This window comes from Phocoena phocoena, chromosome 7, assembly GCF_963924675.1.
Source record: "Phocoena phocoena chromosome 7, mPhoPho1.1, whole genome shotgun sequence".
Taxonomy (NCBI): Eukaryota; Metazoa; Chordata; class Mammalia; order Artiodactyla; family Phocoenidae; genus Phocoena; species Phocoena phocoena.
The window spans coordinates 113,397,264-113,418,825 of record NC_089225.1 but is presented as its reverse complement, the minus strand read 5'-3'; the positions used below and the strand labels follow the sequence as shown (position 1 = coordinate 113,418,825).

The 21,562-nt window shown below is 63.3% G+C and overlaps 1 protein-coding gene across 1 annotated transcript in view; it reads left to right on the top strand.

Annotated features, from left to right (window-relative positions):
- The window catches only part of HDAC4 (histone deacetylase 4), a 159,050-nt gene that overhangs the window by 99,891 nt on the left and 37,597 nt on the right, over positions 1 to 21,562 (top strand). Inside the window, exons 12-16 of the mRNA XM_065880195.1 lie at positions 474 to 697; positions 9,470 to 9,709; positions 12,503 to 12,689; positions 15,899 to 16,032; positions 18,684 to 18,789. Coding sequence (XP_065736267.1) covers positions 474 to 697; positions 9,470 to 9,709; positions 12,503 to 12,689; positions 15,899 to 16,032; positions 18,684 to 18,789 — 891 coding nt within the window. The remainder of the gene's footprint in view (positions 1 to 473; positions 698 to 9,469; positions 9,710 to 12,502; positions 12,690 to 15,898; positions 16,033 to 18,683; positions 18,790 to 21,562) is intronic.

Genomic DNA, 21,562 nt, shown 5'->3' with positions numbered 1-21,562 from the left:
GTAGCAAAAGCTTTCCAGAAATTCATAGAAAGAGATTTTGGCAATGTGCGTCAGGAGTTTTTAAAGTGTTAATGCCCTCTGTGTGTATAAAATCTATGCTTTAAGAGAACTTTAAGATGGTTTGATCCCTAGGGACCACCGATCCTCAGACCCTGGTTCTGTGGGCTGTCGGGGAGGAGCCTGCTCTTGCAGGACACTCTGGAGCCACCAGAACCCTGGCCCCTTCCTCAGCCGGACCTGGGCCCCCTCTGAGGGCGTTTGTGCCGGGACCATTCTCGTTTACGGCCTGGACCTGGTTGTCCGGGGACCAGATGATGGAAGGCCTCTGCCCTGAAGCCCAAGCTTAGAGCAGGCCCGGCGGGCTGCAGGGAGGCGGTGCCGGACCGCCGGCCTCCGACAGTCACTCAACGGCCCTCTCCCCTCCCCTCTGCTGCCTCTCCCCCCTGTATTCTCTTCAGACCGCTATCTTGCAGGCCTGGGAGCGCTGCCCCTGCACGCGCAGCCCCTGGTGGGGGCGGAGCGCGTGTCCCCGTCGGTGCACAAGCTGCGGCAGCACCGCCCGCTGGGCCGCACGCAGTCGGCGCCGCTGCCCCAGAGCGCGCAGGCGCTGCAGCACCTGGTGGTCCAGCAGCAGCATCAGCAGTTCCTGGAGAAGCACAAGCAGCACCTGCAGCAGCCGCAGCTGCACCTCGGCAAGGTGAGGCGGGGCTGCGGGCTTGGGCGGGGCTGCGGGCTTGGGCGCGGCTGCGGGCTTGGGCGCGGCTGCAGCGCGCTGTGCGCGTGAAGTGTCTCTTTCCCGGGGGCTTATTCTACTTGGCCCGCACGGTTCTCTCTGGGGTCTCTTAAGGACACTTAACCCTCTTAAGCAGACCCGCAGCAGAGAGGCCCCAACGGAGGCACGGGGCCCCCAAAGCATGGGTTCCGAGCCCCTCGGCACCCGTGCCCTGCCCACCTGTTGCAGCAGCCTCGTCGGAAGGGCTCCTGCCCAGAGGTCTGCATCCCTCCACGGTCTGGACGGTCACTCCCGGCCCCCTTTCAGCGGGAAGCAGCGGCAAGGTTAGCGGGGCCCTGCTGGTTATGGAAACGGAGGAGCAGCAGCTCTGAGTGGCTCGTTTCTAATGCTTACATTCGAAGTGAAGCCTCTTTCTGTCAGAGGAGACGAGCCACTTCGGAACGTGGTCCAGCGGTTCCTCCGAAGGTTAACCGTGGAGCGACCACGTTGCCCGGCAGCTCAGGGGCATCTGTCCGGGAGAACTCAGGGCAAGGGCCTGGCCACGGGCACTCACAGCAGCGCTGCTCCGGATGGGTGGGCAGGGGGCAGCCCCCGTGCCCATCGCACGGTGCGTGATAAACAGCGTGGCACGTCCGTACGACGGGACGTTGCTCAGCCACAAAGAGGGAAGAAGCGCTGACACAGGCCACACGTGGGTAAACCCCAAAACGTGGTGCTGAGTGAAAAGGGCCAGGCACAAAAGACTAATAAACACATGGTGCGTGATTGCATTCACGTGAAACGTCCAGAACAGGCAGACAGAAAGTAGCTTGGTGGTCACCAGGGGCTGGGGGTGCGACGTTTCTTTATGAAAGCGTGGAAACGTTCTAAAAGCAGCTTATGGTGACGGTTGCATAACTCTGTAAATATACTTAAAACCACTGTGTGATACAATTTAAAGGGCGTGAATTTTATGCTATATGAATTACATCTCAATAAAGCTGTTAAAAAAATAAGAGGTTGAGGTGATAGGAGGCAACTTTGGGCATTTTCTGAAGGAAACGTGAGAACGCTGGCAGATTGGGGGCGGCGAGCCCTGATTATGGACGTGTCTGCTTCCCGTGAAAGCTCACCCGTCATTTCCCCTTTTCTGGTGGGTCACCTGTGCTCCACTTGTCAGATGTGCGTAGGCCTCTGTCTGTTTCCCTGGGGGATGGAAGGGTCAGGGACGGGAGGGGCCTAGGGACGAGGGTAGGGTCATGTGTTTAGGTGCCCAGCAGGTGGGACGTGCCCGGCAGGTGCAAGGTGGAGAGGTGAGGAGGGACCCCGCCCTCTCCAGGGATGAGGCCAGACAGACGCTCAGGGCAGGCCAAGCCCAGACCCCTGCTGCCCGCCAGGCGCTGGGACACAGGCTCGCCAGCCCCGCCCCGGAGCCCCCTTGGCCGCGCGGGCTTTCCTAGCAGGCAGCACAGGGCCGTGTCAGTAGTGGGAGGGGCCCCTGAAGCCAGTCCCCCACTCGGGCAGGAAAGGCACCTGATCAGGGTGGGCGAGCGGGGCATCACCAAGTGTCAAAAGCGTCAAAGGCACTTCACGTCACCTTCCTAATACCGACGGGCTTCTTTTTTTTTTTGCGGTACGCGGGCCTCTCGCTGCTGTGGCCTCTCCCGTTGCGGAGCGCAGGCTCCGGATGCGCAGGCTCGGCGGCCATGGCTCACGGGCCCAGCCGCTCCGTGGCATGTGGGATCTTCCCGGACCGGGGCGCGAACCCGCGTCCCCCGCATCGGCAGGCGGACTCTCACCCACTGCGCCACCAGGGAAGCCCCCAACCGGCTTCTTAATTGCACTACGTCATGAACCGAGTGATGGGCGTGTAGGAGGTTTTAGGAAGACAGGAAACACCTATCGTGTGTGCTGCATTCTTCACAGAGTGATTCAGAAGCTGGCTGATCCCCCTGGATTTTGCTCTGTGATCGATTTGCCGTAGCGAACGACAGTTGACTGAAGTGTTTGTGCGCTGTTCTCCTGGGATGCTCAGGGAGCTGACAGTCATATCTAGTACCGCCAGCACTGACGTTTCTGCCCTTCATCTCAGGGGGGCTCGTACCCTGATGGCCCCTGAGCCAGCTCCCTGCAGCCCTGGCCAGCGTGCACCGGGATTGCAGCCATTCCTTGCGTGCTTCACTGCTTGTTCAGCCTCCATTGTGAATACGAAAACTGGGCCTCGTTTGTTTGGGTGTCTAATGGTGAGTGTATCCAATGACCTTTACATACTGACCTGCTCACCAGTTAGGTCTGGGCCCTGAACTCTAGTCTGGCTTTTAGAAGCTTCTTGTTATAAACATGGCTTACGTCTGTTCTCGCTTAATTGATGAGAGGGTGCTCCCGAGATCCTAAGGGTCTTTGGGAGGCAAAGAGCTGATGCGTTTGTCCCATCTGCTGCGGCATCACCACCAACGTCTCCGCTGTCGCACTCACCCGCAGTGAGCCTTCCTTCCTCTCACGGAGCCAGATCTGCTGAGTGACCCGCCCAACCTGTGGATGCAGAGCTGCGTTTCACAGATGGACAGGGAGAGAAACAGACCTCTGTCTGTGGCCGTGGCCCAAGGAGACTGGCTGCACACACACCGGCGTCACTGCTGAGAGAAGACCCCTGGCGGGTGTGTGGCAGGCCTCTCGGCGTCACAGGGAGGCCGCCACATGGGGACAGCCCTCCTCCCCACCCCAGTGTGGAGTTTCCGCCCCCCGAGAGGTGCTGCATCCTGCCAGGCCCTGCCAGGACGGGCTGCAGGGATGGGGGTCGTGCCCCTGGGATCCCTGACAGTGAAGCTGCAGGGGGAAGGGCGGGGACACTCCTCACCCAGGCCGACCTGCGAGGCGAGGGTGCATGTGCCTGGGCTGGGGGCAGGAACCCCACCACACGGGACAGAGGACGCACGTGGAAACCTCCGAGGCTTGCACATCCAGCCCTTGGACCCCTATGCCCGTCATTCATGGAAAGAAGTAGAACACAGCCCACAGACCTTGCACTGACGTCCACAGTCAACACGATCACACCACCCCAACCCCCGATGGCCCGGCTCCACGCCGACGGACACATGCCCGACCCGAGGGCCCTGCGGGCCCCGCGGGGGGCACCGCCCACGTCTCTCCTGAGGGGGCAGCCCTCCTCCACCTCCAGGGCACTTTACAGAGTACGTGGACTCTCCCGAAATGTCAGCCTTGTACAGGACACCTGAAGACAAATTTTCACCTGTAGCTGGACCCAAATCAGACCAAAAAGGCCACGAGTGGCGTTATTGGAACAATAGAGGAAACTTAAATACAGGTCACCAGGATCATACACAGTTACCAAGTTCACACGTGACACGCTGGGTACAGGTACTGAATTCATCTGTATTTTTCATCTGTATTCATCTGTATACACAGCAGATATGGTTGCTAAGCCCGTCCCTCAAAGCCCCACGGTGGACGGTTTCCCCTGGGTTCTGGGGAGAGCGTCGTGCTGACACGTCTGCCAGCTGGGTCCGGCAGCCCGCCAGCCCGCGGTAGGTCAGCAGAAGGACAGGCGGCCTCTGCCTGTTTCCATGGCCGCCGTCTGCTGACGTCCAGGCAAAGGGCATGTGGAGTATCTTGCACTGTTCTCGAAACCGTGCTGTAGTTTTGGAGTTGAAAGGAAAGTGCAGGAAGAGAGCGAGGACTGAGCTTCTGTCCACTGAGTGCACCTTCCCGTGGCTGCTCTCCTTGTCTCCTCGGTGACCATGTTCTCAGCTTTGTCATAACCCCGTTTCCTCCCGGACGACGAGGACCCTCTACCCTTCGGTCGCTGCTCCCGGGGCCTCCACCTCCACTGCGTCCCCGGATATACTTACCCCCTCAGGGGCCGCCTGCCGTAGGGCCTGGAGCAGGCCTGGCGTCCTCAGGACCAGGCGCAGCTTCCGGGTGACCCCCCTGCAGGCCACCCTCGGGCCACGGCGCCACAGCCTCCCTCCCGACAGAGACCTTGCTTCTCTAAGTCCCCTGCAGGGGCCCCGCCCTCCCCCTCGGCCTCCCCTGCGGGAGCCTCTCTCCTGCCCCCTCTGTCTACGTGGCGTCCCCACCTCCCCCGAAGTACCCACTCCCCGGCCCTCAGCCGCCCGGGCTCCCTCCGTGAGCCTGGCCTGGAGCATCTGTGCTCCCCGCTTCCGTTTTCCATCTGCCCCGCCCTCCCCTCACTGTGCCAGGACCCAACTCTCTGCTGACCTTCGGCCCCCTCCTGGCTGAGCCCCCAAGGGTCATTTCCCCGCAGGCAGTCCCCTGACCCTTTGGGATCTTTCCACGGAGCGGAGAGGAGGTTGCCACCCGCTCTGAGAAAGCACCTCCGGGACCTTCATCTGGAGGGTGAAGTCCATGGTGTTGGGAGCCCCCATCCCCATGCCCGCCCCCTGCTGTCCACGCCCCCATCCATGTCCCCGGGTCCCTCTCCCTGACCTCCACCCCACTGTCCATTGTTGCCAATTCTTTCACACCCTTGCCCTCCAGTGCATCGCAAGGGGCCTTGGCCACTCCCATATCCATCCTGGCTGCTGTCCCCCCTTCCTGTTTCCCTCCCCATCCCTCTGCCGTGGCGTCCTCTCACCGGGTCTGTTCCCCAGCCACCTTCTCAGGCCCCACGCTCAATAAACCTCCCACAAACCCCACCCTGTTACCTATCAGACTCTGCGCCAGGCCCTGGGGGACAGCGGAAACGAGAGAGCTTTGACCCCGTGGGTCCTAAAGCCAAGGCTTACAATGCCATTTGCTGAGGTTTCGAGGCACCTGCGGACATGCCGGGGCCCAGGAGAGGCCCAGCGCCCTCTTCCGGCAGAGATGGGTCCTCCATGCCTCAACCCAGCCCCAGTGGAGGGGCAGGTGGGGGGCAGGCACAGTCTGGCCCCGAGTGGACTCTGTCCAGGCACGAAGTTCATCACGGGGCCTCGCGGACTCCAGGTGTGTGGGAAGCAGATGGGATTGACAGATCTCAAAATCATCAGAAACAGACTTTCAAAACACTTTTTTTTTTTTGATGAACCACGGTGAGAAATCTGTCGAAGCACCTGGATGTGAGGTTGGCGGATTGTTTACTCAAAATAGAGTTTTGAGCTTGTCTGCCAGCCAGCACCCTCCCACCCCAGCTTTCTCTCCACTCACCCCATCGCCTTCTGCTGAAGCGGCGCTGACCTGCTCCCGGAGCTCTGGCCACCTTGTTCCGGCTGGACTGGAACTTTCTGATGAGAAGCTGCCATGGGCAGATGTAAAGAAAGGGCCTGGGGTCCCCACGGCTTGGCTTTCATAGGTTGCTTTCTTTTACAGTGTTCATTACAAACGACTTAAAGGATGATCACATCAAAGACACCCCTAGCCCAATCAAAACTCTATTTTCTCAGCAAAGTAAGGCAGGTGCTGAGGAGGGCATCTATAGCTCAGTCTTCCTCTGGGGCTGAGCCCTGGTACCCGCCGGGTACAGCTGACCCCTGGCTGGTTACAAGCTAATGGAATACCAGCACTGGCACAGGTGTCCCGAATCCATCCCTCATGGGCCAGGCTTCACTGCATCCAGGTGTGGGTGAGGGCACAGGCGGCTCTGTAAGGACTTTTTAAAATACAAACGCCCAGGACGAGAAAACATTAGGCTTCCTTGAAGACCTCGGTTTCCTTCTAGAAACAGAGTCAGGAGTGGTGACAAGATTCATTCTCCCCTGCAGGGCAGATCTCTCGCATGGCAGGGACCTAAACAGGGGCTTTTGAGAGCTTCACGTCTCCTTAAAGCCCCGACACCAGTCACATCTGCCCCATTGACTCCTTTCCCACAGCGAATGGACAGATCGTGCATGGAGAGCGACCTTCAGGCTTGGGGCTTTGAAATTTGGGGCGCGTTCTTTCACAGTTTACAGAAAGTCAAGCAGTTCAGTTATTAATTTGCTCTGAGACATTCGTTGTGCCCGAGTCCCCGTGTCAGAGGAGGGGGCCCCGCGTCAGAGGAGGGGGCCCCGCGTCAGAGGAGGGGGCCCCGCGTCAGAGGAGGGGGCCCCGCGTCAGAGGAGGGGGCCCCGCGTCAGAGGAGGGGGCCCCGCGTCAGAGGAGAGGGCCCCGCGTCAGAGGAGGGGGCCCCGCGTCAGAGGAGGGGGCCCCGCGTCAGAGGAGGGGGCCCCGCGTCAGAGGAGGGCCCCCGCGTCAGAGGAGGGGGCCCCGCGTCAGAGGAGGGGGCCCCACGTCAGAGGAGGGGGCCCCGCGTCAGAGGAGGGGGCCCCGCGTCCGAGGAGGGGGCCCCGCGTCAGAGGAGGGGGCCCCGCGTCAGAGGAGAGGGCCCCGCGTCAGAGGAGGGCCCCCGCGTCAGAGGAGGGGGCCCCGCGTCAGAGGAGGGGGCCCCGCGTCAGAGGAGGGCCCCCGCGTCAGAGGAGGGCCCCCGCGTCAGAGGAGGGGGCCCCGCGTCAGAGGAGGGGGCCCCGCGTCAGAGGAGAGGGCCCCGCGTCAGAGGAGGGGGCCCCGCGTCAGAGGAGGGGGCCCCGCGTCAGAGGAGAGGGCCCCGCGTCAGAGGAGGGCCCCCGCGTCAGAGGGGGGGGCCCCGCGTCAGAGGAGGGCCCCCGCGTCAGAGGAGGGGGCCCCGCGTCAGAGGAGAGGGCCCCGCGTCAGAGGAGAGGGCCCCGCGTCAGAGGAGGGCCCCCGCGTCCGAGGAGGGGGCCCCGCGTCAGAGGAGGGCCCCCGCGTCAGAGGAGGGGGCCCCGCGTCAGAGGAGGGGGCCCCGCGTCAGAGGAGGGCCCCCGCGTCAGAGGAGGGGGCCCCGCGTCAGAGGAGGGGGCCCCGCGTCAGAGGAGAGGGCCCCGCGTCAGAGGAGGGGGCCCCGCGTCAGAGGAGGGGGCCCCGCGTCAGAGGAGGGCCCCCGCGTCAGAGGAGGGGGCCCCGCGTCCGAGGAGGGGCCCCCGCGTCTGTTCCTCTTTCTCAGCTTCCTCCCAGCTCACCACTTCCCCTCAGGCTGGGCACGGCCGAGACCTCTGTGCCCCCAGCACCTGTCTGTCTTCTGGCCCCCATGCCTGGGGCGGCAGCGTCGTCACCCGAGACCCAGGGCGCCATCCTGGACGGCCCTCCCTCTGCGGTGTCCCGGGCCTGGACATGCTGCCCCCTTGCTGCTGCATGGCCCTGTCCCCCCCACGTCGCAGCGGCTAGGGCAGGCCCTTGTCCTCCCAGGCCCTGGCGGGCTGGCCGACCACAGCGCCTACTTCTGGGCTGTGCGTCTGCTGGTCCCCCGCACGCCGGGCCAGGTCCCCGCCTCGTCCCCGTCGGGCCGGCCCTTGCTGTCCTGCGGCCCCCGGTGTGCTGGCCTTGCTCACTTTCCACCTTGACCCTCCCACTCCCCGGACGGCTCATTCACTTACCCAGTCGTTCAGGTGAACATTTAATGGATAATTACCACGTGCCCCGTGGGTAAGTCAGCAGTGGCCCCTACCCTCACCTGAACTGCAGGCTGCAGGTCAGGCGGCCGTGTAAACGGCAGCGGCAGAGCTGCAATGACTCCTGTGGCTGGAAAAGCCTGGGGGTGCGGACGCAGATAAGCATCACCCAGCCCCCACCCGGAAGGCCAAAGGACGCCTCCCAGAGAAGACTGGAGGTCTGAGGGGTGTCGAGGCGTCAGCCCAGGGGTGTCCGGGAGGGAGGGAAGCCATGGGGAGCCCGTTGGGAGGAAACTGCAGTGATGTCAGGATGGCCATGGCGTGGTTGGAGGGGAGGGTGAGCGGGGCCGACGGCAGAGGAGCAAAGTAAGGAGGAGAGGAAGAGTTGCAGGGGCTTAGGCAGGGTGGTGGCACGTTGAGAGCCCACTGTCACCGCCACACGGAGGTGGACGGGAGAGGGGCCTCAGAAGGCCGTGTCTGTGATCTAGCAGGAGATGCAGGCTGCCCAGTGCAGGACGGGAGCAGAGCGTGAGGATGGAGAGAAGTGTGCTCTCCAGAGACATGAGATGGGCAGTGCTGGGCAGGCACGGAAGGCGGAGGGCCAGTGAGAGCCGGTGCCCCGGGTGTCTGTGTTGAGCCAGGATGCTTACCAGGCTGTCGGGCGGTAGGTCTGGGGATGAGGAGCGAGGCCTGGGCCGGGCACCTGCGTCTGGGAGTTACCGGTGTGTGGAACCTTCAGCAGAGAAAGGACTGCACTGCTGAAGAGCGTGGTGTCCGGGCAGCAGGCCCAGGGCAGACCGGACAGCGAGGCGTGAGTGGGCGCAGAGGCCAGGGGAGAGCAGGGGAGCCACGTGTGTCCCGTCGGGGGCTGGCAGGCAGGGTCATCACGGCGTCCGGGACGCACGTGTTCTTGAGGTGGCAGGGGAGGGGCACGGGCGAGGTTTCTCCCAGCAGCTGTGACCGCGAAGGAAGGAGGCCTCCCTCTTCACGCCCAGGTGTGGACGTGTGTCCACACCTGTAACTTGCATTGCACTTCTCTGTGCCAGGCACACACGTGCTTAAGAGCAGGTACCAAATGCCGGGCTGTGTCCTTTCTCAGCACCTCGGACAGCACCCAGCACCTGTGTGTGTGTGTGTGTGTGTGTGTGTGTGTGTGCGCGTGCGTGTGGGTGTGGGTGCGTGTGTGTGTGTGTGTGCGCGCGCATGCGTGTGGGTGTGGGTGCGTGTGGGTGTTACAGCGCCCTCAGAGGCCGGCCCCTGTGTCTCTGAGGTGTGGGCTTCGTGACCAGCCCTCTCCCGTCCTGCGACCTCGCCCATGTCACACCGAGCTCCGTCCCTACCCTCTGTGTTGCAGATCATCCCCAAAGCGAGCGAGCCGGCCCGGCAGCCCGAGAGCCACCCCGAGGAGACTGAGGAGGAGCTGCGCGAGCACCAGGCCCTCCTGGAGGAGCCGTTCCTGGACCGGCCCTCAGGGCCGAAGGAGGCGCACACGCTGGCCGGGGTGCAGGTGAAGCAGGAGCCCGTAGAGAGCGATGAGGACGACGTGGCACCGGGCCAGCGGCAGCCTACCGAGCAGGAGCTGCTGTTCAGACAGGTGACCCCGCTGAGCAGGGCCGGACCCCGGGGGCGGTGCCCTCCTCCACACCGCCGCCCAGGCCCCGTCTGCCTGGCGATGCGGGAGGGAGGTGTGGTGCGACGTCTGTGTTATAGCGGGTCACCCCCAGGGACACTGGCCCTTTGCCCGCTGTGGGCACTTATGCGCCTGCTTTCTGGCTAAGCACAGGCCCTGAACTCCTTAGGGATGCTTTTCCTTCAGGTTCACAGGCTGTAGCTGAACACGGATGCAAGTGCTGGTGGGATCAGCATACACGTGGGGAGGGAGGCTGGTTCGTTAACTGATCAGAAAGCTAGGCGGCATCCGATCAGGAGCCGGGACCTCGGGGGCCAAGAAGCCACCAGCGACCAGCCTTACAGGTGCTACGCAGCAGCCTGGCGCGGGTATCCAGAGCGGGTCAGGTTCCCTGGCAGTGACGTGCAATGAGCAAACTCACAAGACTGATGACTAAATCTGAGGGATGGTTCATTGACTTTGAGCGAAAAGGAAAACTGCCAGGTCAGGGAAACGCTAGCATGGCCGGCCAGCAAGTCGGAATCCGGCCCAGGGCATCTGAGGAGTGGAATCTAATATCTAATCGTGTCCTTCATCGATGCTGGAGCTCAGCACCCGAGGTGCAGGGCCCCGGCTTGCCCACCCCCTCCTTGCTGGGCCTGGTGCCAGCTGCCCAGCCAAGCTCCTCCTCTGGCCCGGCAGCCCAGGCCAGGCGCCTCTGCTGCTCGTCTGCCCACCCGGGGGCATCTGGACTGGGGCAGGAGGTGACACACGGGATTAGCTCATAGGTTTCTCTGGAGACCCCGCACAGGCCGCAGCTCAGCCCTCTGCCGGCTCCACACGCCGGGGCAGGCACCGCAGGCGGCTGGCGCTGTGTTGCTTTTCTTATTTGTTATTCGGAGGGCAGCCGGTCTCCTCTCTCGGGCCACAGCCTCAGCGCCAAACACCACTCTGCAAAGTGCACGGGAACCAACACTTAATGAAAACAGGGAGGTCCCAGCAGGAGGAAGCCGCTGTCTTTTGTGCTGTGCAGACTCCTGCAGGTGACGGGGCTTGAGCTGGGGCCTCGTTCCAGTGCTGGGGGGCGTGGGCCTCGCACGTTTTTGAAGGAAGCCAGCCTCTCATTATAACTGCAATTCAGCTTGCTGTTCGTACGCTAGTATGAAATTGGAAGGTGTTTCGACAATTGTTTAGGGCTAGTGTCTTGTCAATGATAAAGTGGCCAGCGTTCACTAAGGAAAATTATCCTCGTTGTACTCCAAGCCTGAGACAGTTATCAGAAACGCCTGCTTTCTGTATGCTTTGGGGAACCACAAGCAGAGCCCCTCTCGGGGGAGCTTGGTGCACACGCAACAATATGCAGGTCTCAGCTTAAGACGGGCACCACGTTCTGTAGGCGGCTCGTATCTGGAGAGACTGGGCGCCCTGTCAGCAGAAGGGGAGGAAGCGCCTGGGAGGGGCTCCGGGCTCTCTCCTCTCCACTCTGCTTCGTAAAGGCAGGAGGCCAGGAGCCCGGACAGAGGCCGCCCCCAGGGCCGCGGCACAGCCCTGGGCCCTCGTCCGGGGATCTGCTCCTCACCGGGGCCCGCGCTTCCCAAAGGACAGCGTTTCCCCCGGGAACAGAGGCAGGGCTGGCCGTGGAGCCTGCAGTCGCCCAGGAGCCCTGCTTTCTCCAGCACCTCTGAACAGGGTGTCCTGCCCTCCCCTCCGTGGCCGCCCAGGGAGGAAGCCCCCCGCTCCCCGCGCTTCTGGCAGGGGCTGGGCGGCCGCCCGCAGTGCTGGCACCTCCACCACTCCCCTGACTCCACCCCAGATCCAGCACCCCACCTCCCCGTGGGCGTAGCGCCTCTCTCCCACCCAGCCCCCGGTCCCCGTGGCGTCTTCCTGTGTGTGCTTGTCCGCTGGCTCAGTCCAGAGCAGGGAAGGGGTGATGGGGGGGCCTGTCCAGCTTCAGCCGAGGGGCTGTGGCTTCCCTGCTTCCGAGCCCTAGAGCCTCATCCGGCGGAGGCCCTTTGGTTTGCAAACTTCCTGCTTTCGGACCTTTTGGCATTCTCACAGAAGCCCGTTCTTCACATGGAAGATACCTTCTGTGAAAAAGAAGCTTGTAAAGTGTGTGTTTAACTCACCCACTTTTACTCTGGTTATTTTTGGCTAAAGCGGGGTCCAGGGGATTGCGCTCTAGGTCCAGGCCTCGGAGAGGTGCACCCACACCCAGACTGCTGGGCCCTGGCCGTCTCTGCCTCAGCCATCCTTCCCGTCCTGGCATGAGGACGTGTGAGACCAGGAGAGGGAAGAGGTTGGGGATGGAGAAGAAGTCGCATTTTCGCCGTGATGTGCTTTTCATCCAAGTTTCTGGCGTGCAGACCATGTGGTCCTGGTCGAAACCAGACCGGCCGGGAGTGCTGTCGAGCCCCATCGGCGTGGCTTCCTGCACCAGTGCCTTTCTTCACACCTCCGAGCCCCACCCCGAGCACCCTCTGCCCGGCCGCCCTGCCTCCCTGGGCGCCACCTCCTCAGGGACCCCCCGCAGCCCCCTGGCTGGGCCGGGCCTCCCTGTCAGCCCTGACCGGGCTCGCCGGGCGTCTCCGCTGATGGTCTGTCTTCCCACGGGGATGTCCGGTCTGGTCGGGGCCAGCGCAGGCTGTCCATCCGGTGCCACCCGAGGGCCAAGGGCCGGGTGGATGAGCGACTTGGGAGGAGGAGACACACGTAGCCCTCCAGCCAGGGGCAGGAGCTGCCTGGAGGCAACAAAAATGGCTCTCGTCTCCTCTCCCCCAGCAAGCCCTCCTCCTGGAGCAGCAACGGGTCCACCAGCTGAGGAGCTACCAGGCGTCAATGGAGGCAGCCGGCATCCCCGTGTCCTTCGGCGGCCACCGGCCTCTGTCCCGAGCGCAGTCCTCCCCCGCGTCCGCCACCTTCCCCATGTCTGTGCAGGAGCCCCCGACCAAGCCGCGGTTCACCACAGGTAACGTGGGGCAGGGGGTCGGGGCTGCGGCCTGGGCAGACGTGAGGGGGCGGGAGGCGCCACTGCGGGGCCTGCGCGGGCCAGAGGGTGCGGCTCAGCACCCCCCGCCTCCTGCAGGGCTCACACCCCTCACACCTGGCCCGACCTTTGCCCTCGGCTTAGCCCGGGCTGGGGGCACCGGATGGAGCTCTCCCTGGGGCTCCCCTCACCCCATTCTGTGACCCTGGGGCTCTGTCCTGAGCCCAGAAGCCCGCCTTCTCTTCCCCGGAGAATCATAGTCTCCAGAGAACAGCCCGTCCGCGGGCCTGTGCGGGCCGGGCGGCTTCCTGTCCGCGGTCAGCAGGGCAGCGACCTTGCCCTTTCGCATCCTTCCCGACCTCGAACTGAGCGCTCGGCCAGGACCTCGCCTGTGAGGCCCAGGTGACCCCGTGCAGTGTTTGCGCATCGCGGGAGAGCAGGGCTCGGCCAGCCCTTGGACGCTTGCTCTGTGCACCGAGCTGTCTCCACCTGTGCTGCCTCGCTGCCCCGCCCGGCCGGGGAGAAGTCTGCGGGCAGGACTCTCTGCCTGCGCCTGAAAGGCGCTCCCCGCAAGTCAGGGCTGAGAACGGTAGCCGAGTGAGGCGTCCACCAGGGTCTGAGGCACTGGCCTCGCTGTCGGGCCGAGGCTGCTCCCGGGGCAGCCTCCACCCTGCTGCACCCGGCCTGGGACGGGAGGGTGGCCGGGATAGCGCCTCACACTGTTTTCATCTCATTGCATATTTCTTCTTAGTGGCACGTTAAGGCAAAGTTATCTAAATACACAACAGTTTCGTCCTCCTCCAAACAGTTCTCGTAAAACGCCCTGTTGTTCTGCACGCTGGGATGTGCAGACGTGGCCGTGTTCTCTCTGTCAGGTCTCAGGATACCGCTCACATTCAGAGAAAAGGTCCATAGTCAGTATATCCAGAAGTTAAGTTCTTGCTTTGCAGAAAGAAAACCAGAAAACTGCCAAGTATCACAAATAGAATCAGCGGTGACTCTTTAAAAGTGTGAGTCCCTGGCCATTGGCTGAGGTAGGTCCACTGTTAGAAGGGCGCAGCTCCCATGACAGACCCCAGGACCACAGTGGAAACGATCCCGTGTCAGATGTGCCCCCTGGGCGGTCAGCAGTCCCACCAGGGAGCCTGCGGGCCGGCATGACGTCACCAGCAGCGGCCCGGCCGCTGGACCCTGCTCTGTTGATGGACCTCCTCAGTTTGTCTTCGTTATCAGTTTTTCTTTAATGTATAAAACAGTGCATATCACTGTAAGAAAGCACACATGGGAGTTCCCTGGCGGTCCAGTGGCTAAGACACCGCGCTCCCAAGGCAGGGGCCCTGGTTCTATCCCCGGTCAGGGAACTAAGATCCCACGTGCCGCAACTAAGAACCGGTGCTGCCAAATAAATAAATAAATACTTAAAAAAAAAAAAAAAGCACATGTGATGGAAACCTGAGAAGCTAACGGGTGCCCCAACCCTGCCCCCCGGAGGAGCCATTGTCGGCGTTCAGGTCACATCTCCTGGGGTGTTTCTGCGCGTAGCCAGACAGACAGGTAGACACAGACGTTGTGCATTTCACGAAGCCAGGACTCTGGGGGCCCTGCACTGCTGTCGGCCATTCTTGGCATCTTCCGAGCCCACGCGTGTCTGCCCAGCATGCTGGCCGCTTCCCGCTCACTCTGCAGACCGGCTCTGCTGCCGTTTCCCATCTGTGAAGGGGGATGACAGTGGCATCACCTTGAAGCTCCTGGCCTCGTGGCCAGTAAACGTCAGGAGGCGATTTTATCACTACGACGACGCTGTGGAGGGGCGGGTGGCCGTGTCGTGGCACTGATGGGCCCCTGGGCTGTGCACATACATACGTCTGTGCCGTCCACATAGCCGTGTGTGTGCATCTGTTACGCGCTACCAGGCACACCCTCGTTAGCGCACTGACTGTAAACCTGCCCCTGTCCTACTGCTTTTTTACCAGAAGTCCAACCCCACTCTCCCCCGCCCCACCGCTCAGTTTTGCTGGTGGACCCAGAATCCCTCCAATGCAAGGGGACTGACTCCCATTAGCTCAACTTCTAAGAGACTGAGCGGGGAGGCTCGGGCACTGCCGTGTCCAGCTGGACCTGTAGAAACAGGCTCACCTTGAAGCTCGTTCCCCCGGAGGCTGGTGCTAATGCCTCCACTTGGCAGCATCAGACATGGAGAAGGAGCGGCCATGGACCTCTGACTCCACGGCCCCTGCTCTTTGCCTGGCGCTCCCTCCCTTCTCCACCTGAACAAGCAGGTGTTAGTGACAGGTGCCGGTGGCTGCCAGGGCGTCCACTCACCCAGCCACCTTCCCACTGTCCCAACCCTGGGAGGCCAGATGTGTGACTGTGCTGTGTCGGGGACAACAGGGCTGCCTCCTGGCAGATGTCACCAGGGGCTGACCCACCCCCCCGCCCCCGCCCCCCTCCCCTTTCTCCAGACATGAAGGTTCCACCACCTTCCACGCAGCTGCCAAGTGACATCAGTCACTTTGATCAGCTGGAAGGGCCACCGCTTCCCTGCGGTGGAGCCCAGGCCGGTGAGGCTACCGCACTTCCCTCCTGAGGGGGACCCCGCCGCTGGGCCGGCTTTGTGCTGGGCACCCTCAGGCTTGAACAGCTTCCGGCACTGTCCCAAGTGGAGAGTGCAGAGCTGGGGAGTGAGTGTGAGTTCCTGGACTCCTCCATTTACGTCCATTTCTAGGGTGATTTTAAATGCGCTTGCGTCCGTGTGTGTGTGCGAGCGCGTATGTGAGCTCCACGCGCCTGTCCAGCTGCTCTGCAAAGTTCTGAGGGCAGAACTGAGCCTCTGGGCCCCAAGAACCTTGGACGGATCTCAGTCCACAAGGTTGAACCGCTCGAGAGAGAAGTCCCCTGACAGACAGACTCGAGTTTTGGACCAAAATCTCACTTGTTTCTGGGTCAGCGCAGTCCCCTGGACGTGAGTGCCACAGGGCTCACAGCCGAGAGACCTGGGGGCGGGCCGCCTGCCTTCTCGGTTCTTCCTGCCCCGCCTGCCCCCCGCACCGCAGGCCGCTCAGCTCCCTCCACACCCTGGGTGGCGGGGACTCTGACCGTTGGGCGAGTGCCGTGAGCGGGCGGTGGGCGGGGGCAGCTGCCCAGGAACCCGAGGGCTCATCTGATGGCGGCCGCCTCCACCTCTGCCCCAGGCCTCGTGTACGACACGCTGATGCTGAAGCACCAGTGCACCTGTGGGAACACCAACAGCCACCCAGAGCACGCCGGGCGCATCCAGAGCATCTGGTCCCGGCTGCAGGAGACCGGCCTTCGAGGCAGATGTGAGGTAAGGCCAGCCCTGCGGGCAGCAAGGAGGGCAGCCCATGCCGGCCGAGTGAGCCAGGGCTTGAGCGGGGGAGGGCCTGGGGGAGGACACGGGCCCTGCAGGCGGGCGCACGGGCCTGGCTTCCGGAGGAATGCCGAGCTCTCCTGTCCTGCACCTCCTGTCGCACGCTCCTGTTCTCTGGGAAGCCAGCCCCTAGCCAGGCTCCCCGTCAGCACCCGGGTCACACGGCCGGGCCGGCCGGGCCGTCCCAGGGCCTCTGCCGCAAGGGCGGGGTCCGGGGGATCCGTCATCCTGTTGGCTTTCCCTTGGAAGTTCTCTTACTTGAATTTTTCTGAGAGGTGTGGGGAGCCTCTGGGTGTGGGGAGCCTCTGGCCCCCGAGGCAGGGAGGGTGCGCGGGCCGGTCTGGTCTGCTTGGCGTTGGTTCCCAAGCACAGCACTGCCTCTGCCTCTACCCCTCTGAGCGGCGGGCCCTCACGTCTGTCCCAGCCGCCTGGCAAGGGGACCATGCTGCCTGCCGACAAGGTGGGCTGAGCTGCCTCTGTTCCGGCCCGTCGGGGCCTGGGACTCACGTTGCCCACCCACCGTTGCGGTGGCCCCAGGCCCATGAGGACAGGAAGGCTCTGCGGAAGGACCGTTGAGTCTCCTCCATCCTTCCGATGGGGGAGAGACATTTCCTGGCATGCGGCCATCAGGAGGGTCTTGAGCTCTGGGGTGAGAGGACACAGAGGACCGTTTGTGTGGGTGCACGGGGAGGGGGGTGGGGGGAGCTCCAGGCCGTGGGCGCCACAGCGTCGTCCTCCGTGGAGCGGGGCAGGTGGCACCCCCTCCCAGGAGCCCTCTAGGACAGTGGCAGCCGGCCCCCCACGTGCCCACCAAGTGGGGGCCTGCTGTCTCCCCACACACTGGGAACCCCGTGAAGCCGGGGATGGGGTGCAGGGTGGCGTGGTGGCCCTGGAAAGCTAGAGCCCCGTAGATGAGCAGAACGTCCGTGTCCGTCCTTCACAGCCCAGCGCCACCTGGGCCAGGCCCGGAGCAGCCCGTCTGGAGGGCGGGCGTGGCCCGAACCCCACTCTGCCCCCCATCCAGCCCCCCTTCCCCAGAAGCCAGCATTTAGGAGTTGAGGTCAGTTGTCCTGCGTGACCCCATCCCTCTGCCAGTTTATGGCGGTACATGGTGTTTGGAGGGGAAAGCATGGGGCCTGGGTCCAGAATCCTGTCCTGGAGTCCCTCTGGAGAGGAGGGGGACCCCGAGGTTGTGGGCTGGAGCCCTGGGCACCTGCTCCCGGATCCCGTGAGGCTGCACCACTGGGGGGCAGCATCGCCCTGGCGGACGCACCCTCCTCCTACGCTGCAGGACCACCGCCCCACCCCGCTTCCCAGGCGCCGCTTCCTTCGCCCCCAGGAGGGTCCCCTCGGGCCCGGGGCCTCCAGGGTAGTTTCAAGGCAGGAGACGGAGGCGAGGGGAGCAGACCGAGCTGCTCGTCCAGCCCCCTGGCACTGAGGGCCGGCGCCGATGGCCGCAGGGGCCCCCGGGTACCGAGGAGACCCGGGGTGAAGGGCCAGGCGTGCCCTCGACGTGCGGGGACGCTCACCATGCGGGGCACCTGCAGGTCCAGAGGGTGACACATGTTCCCTCGGCCGAGGGAACACAGGTTGTCGGAGGGGCCCCTGACAGAGGAGAAGCAGAGGGACCAGGCGACCGCCCGGTGCCCAGGCCTCCCGGCCAGCGCCCCTCACTCCACGGGGTGGGCAACCTTCTCTGCGGCCTCGTGGCCCCTCCACGAGGAGGAGACCAGGCCGGCAAAGCCTCGGTCACAGCCGGCCTCCGGTTCCCCTGCCCTGTGCTCCTGCGTCGGCAGGCGTCGCTGGGAGGCCTGTGGACCGTTAGGAGCGGTTCTGGGGCCTCCCTGGAGGTCCCCGGGGGGAGCACAGCTCCTGGCCTGCCCCTGCACGGGGGTGCATCCAGCCCGGCGAGCCCACGGGCTCCCCCTGGGCCCCCAGGGTCCTGTTGGCTCTTCCTGTGTCGCTCTGGCCCTCGGAAAGTATAAAGAAGTGTCAACTGGAATTCCGCTTCACAAACCAGCCTCCTTCTCAAAGGTTAAGTAAATGTAGCTCAGCTCAAGATAATTTCTGGAGAACATCTGAAAATAGCTGAGGCGTCCAGATTTGAGGAATTTCCAAACCGAAGAAAAATGCGTACGGACACGCAGATCGGGGTGTCAGACGACTGCGGGCCGTCTCAGGCTCGCGGGAAGGCTCGGAGATGCCCAAGGAGCTGGGGTCTGGCCCCCGCTTCCTGAGAGCAGGTCCACCCCCAGGCAGCTCGTCTCTCTTTTAAGACCAGACCCCGGCAGTTGGAAAACCAAGCAGTAATTTGATGCCAAATCAGTTGTGTGACTGTGAAGGTTAAAGCGTTGAAGGCTGGAATGATCTTTTTTTAAAACGTTTTCCTAAGTTTTAATTAAAGTGCAAACCCTGTAAAATATTTCTTAAATATTTTTCAAATGTCGCATCAGGTGATGTTTGCTTTGGATTTCACAATAACCAAATAATTTTGTGCTCGTGCCCGTATAGAATTTCATCTCCTCCTGGGTGCCGGTTCTCTGCCGAGCCCCGCCCCTGCAGTAGCCTGTCTTGTCCTGTCCCCGCAGTGCATCCGCGGACGCAAGGCCACCCTGGAGGAGCTGCAGACGGTGCACTCGGAGGCGCACGCCCTGCTCTACGGCACGAACCCTCTCAACAGGCAGAAACTGGACAGTAAGAAACTCCTAGGTATTTCAAGGCCTTCTTTCCCTTTACCGCCGAGGCTGCTTGCAGCCCTGCCCTCGCCCGAGGCCCCGCCCCACCTGCATGCCCCCCGCCGCACAGGCGCGTGTCGCCCACCAGGCTCTGTGCGGGCAGCTGGGGCAGGGATGACCCTTCTCCGTGGTGCCCGGGCCAGGCTCTCAGGTGAGGGGCCGGAGGAGAGATTTCCACGCTCGGCATTCACGTGGGCAGTGGGTTTCTTGCTTTGTGTCCGGTGTCTTGGGGAGAAAATGGGCTGAGAACCAGTGGTTTTGCAGAATGTTAAACAGTAGAGCTGGGTTGCTGGAGGCCACCCGGCCACCCCGCACTGGGCCTGGAGTCGGTGTGGGGGACGTACTTCGAGGCTCGGGGGGGGGCACCGTGGCAACCCGAGCCCCCCGCCCCACACCTGGCCCCTCCTCCCCGGGGGCCAGGGGCTTCGGCTTTGGCAGGCAGCCCCCCAGATGAGGGGGCGGGATCTGGGCCTGACGGAAGGAACTTCCTAACAGGCATCTTCTGCTTTGGGAGGTGGTGAGAGTCTCCCCATAAGGCAGGGGGGGTCTGACAGAAGGGCAGGGTCCCCCAGGCTCCCGGGCGCAGGCGCCCTCCCCCCTCCGGGCAGGACCGCTGCTGGGTAATTCCCTCCCCCTGCCTGGAACTGGGGCAGTCGCCAACCGTGGGTTTCCTTCCCCATCCCTGCCTTTGCCCCCTGGGGAGAGAAGCCCCCTGGGGCTCCTCCCTGAGCCGAGCCAAAGCAGGCAGCAGGGGCCTAGGAATCACAGCCGCTGGGGTCCCAGATGTGGCGGGGGGAAGGGGTGGGCTGTGCGCTGTTTCCTCTGGTTTCCGTGCCAGGTGTTGCGAAGGTCATCTCTGTGCCCAGCCCTGCGCTGGACCGGCTTGACCCTCCTGGGGATCCTGCAGCGCGGCCGTGCTCCCTCCCCGGGCACTCATGCTCCCCTTCACTCATTCACGCGCCCGGGGAGCACGTCTTCTCCTCTGCTGTGCTCCCGGTAGGCGCTGAGCCCCCCTAGAGCGGGGAGCTGGGGTGGCGGAGGCCGCGAGGAGACACTCGGGCTCTGGCCTGGGGGGAGTGGGGGTCGTGTGTAGCAACAGGGCTTTTAAAAGACAGAAACCCTCGCACCTGGGAGGCAGGGAAGGAGCAGGAGACCCGGGGCTGGACGGCCGGTGCCAGGCAGTGGGCTGCAGAGCGGCACGGGGACGGACACCCCCACCTCCGCCCGCTGACTCGGACAGCCCAGGGACAGTGACCGCAGGGGCCCTGGCCCCGGGGTGCAGGACAGGCGGGGCTCAGACAGGGGACCGGGCCACAGGGGCCTGAGAGGCCTCTGTCCCGACGCCCTGCCAACCCCACAGCCCTGGACAGAAAGGCACAGGGTCCCTGGGCTGGGACAGACACAGGCACAGAGCACGGTGAGGCCACCACCCCCCGCCCCATGCTGGGCTCCCGGCACGCTGACCTTTAGCCCCGGGCAGAGATGGGGACCTCCTTCAGGGACTGACTAGCCCAAAGGAAGCTGTCATCAGGGGCCCCGCAGCAGATGGCCCCCTAAGGTCCTTGACGTGGTGCTGATGGTTCAGAAGGCCACCATGTCCCCACCGTGTCCCCGCCGTGTCCCCGCACCTTCCGCCGGCTTTACGTCCTCACTCTGGGCCACGAACAGAAGACCAAGGATTATCGGCACCTTGGAAGGTGCTCAGCAGTAGCTTGGAGACCAGACTCCTGGGTGGGTGCGGGGACCGGAGGGGGGCGCTGCAGAGAGAGCCAAGAACAGCATTAAAGTCCTTAAAGAGGGCGATTCCACATCCACAGAACGTGAGCAAGGGCCATAGAGAAGGGAAGAAACAGAACAGAGAGTCAAGTGAAACATGGTCATGGAAATCGAGTCCTGGGGCTGGAAGGAACGGTGAGTCAAGGTCCCGGAAAGTGGAGCAGGAAGGTGACCAGAGCTGGAAACCAGGAGACAGGAGACAAGAAGAAAATCCAAGGAGCGTTCCTCGCACTCAGGGCCCAGGGAGCAGGGGCTTCCGGAGGACACGGAAAGGAAAGGAAAGCATCTGGGGTGATCACGAGAAGGTTCCAGGACCGGAGGACCAGCCGCCGGCCGCGAGAACCCTGCCAGGGAGCACCGCTGGGAAATCTCAGAGCGCAGGGACGAGATGCAAGGGTGCTGCGATGTTCCAGGGAGGGGACCAGGTCTGCCAGGAACCAGGACGACGTCAGGCCCCTCGGTAGCAGTGCAGCGCCTGGCCCGTTCTGGGGGAAGGTTCTTTCCAGCCTGAAGTTTTCACCCAGCCAGACTTGGTCAAGTATGAGGGTGAATCAGGGCACGTCCAGGCTTGCTCCCTGCCCCGAGGCTGGACATGCGAGCTCAGGGTGCCAGCATGGTGGGTGAGGGCCTCTTGCCGGTTCACAGCTGGTGCCTTTTGCTGGGTCCTCATGATGGGAGGGGTGAGGGAGCTCTCCCGGGTCTCTTTTATAAAGGCACTAACCCCATTCACGAGGGCTCCATCTTTATGGCTTAATCACCTGCCGAAGGCCCCACCCCCTAATATCACGTTGAGAGTAAGGGTTCCAACATGTGAACTGGGGGCGACAAAAACACCGAAGCCATGTCAGTCACAGAGGGCCCCCCGAGGATGGGGGGGACAAAAACACCGAAGCCATGTCAGTCACAGAGGCCCCCCCGAGGATGGTGAAGGCAGGTCAGAAGGCCACCTGTTCCCC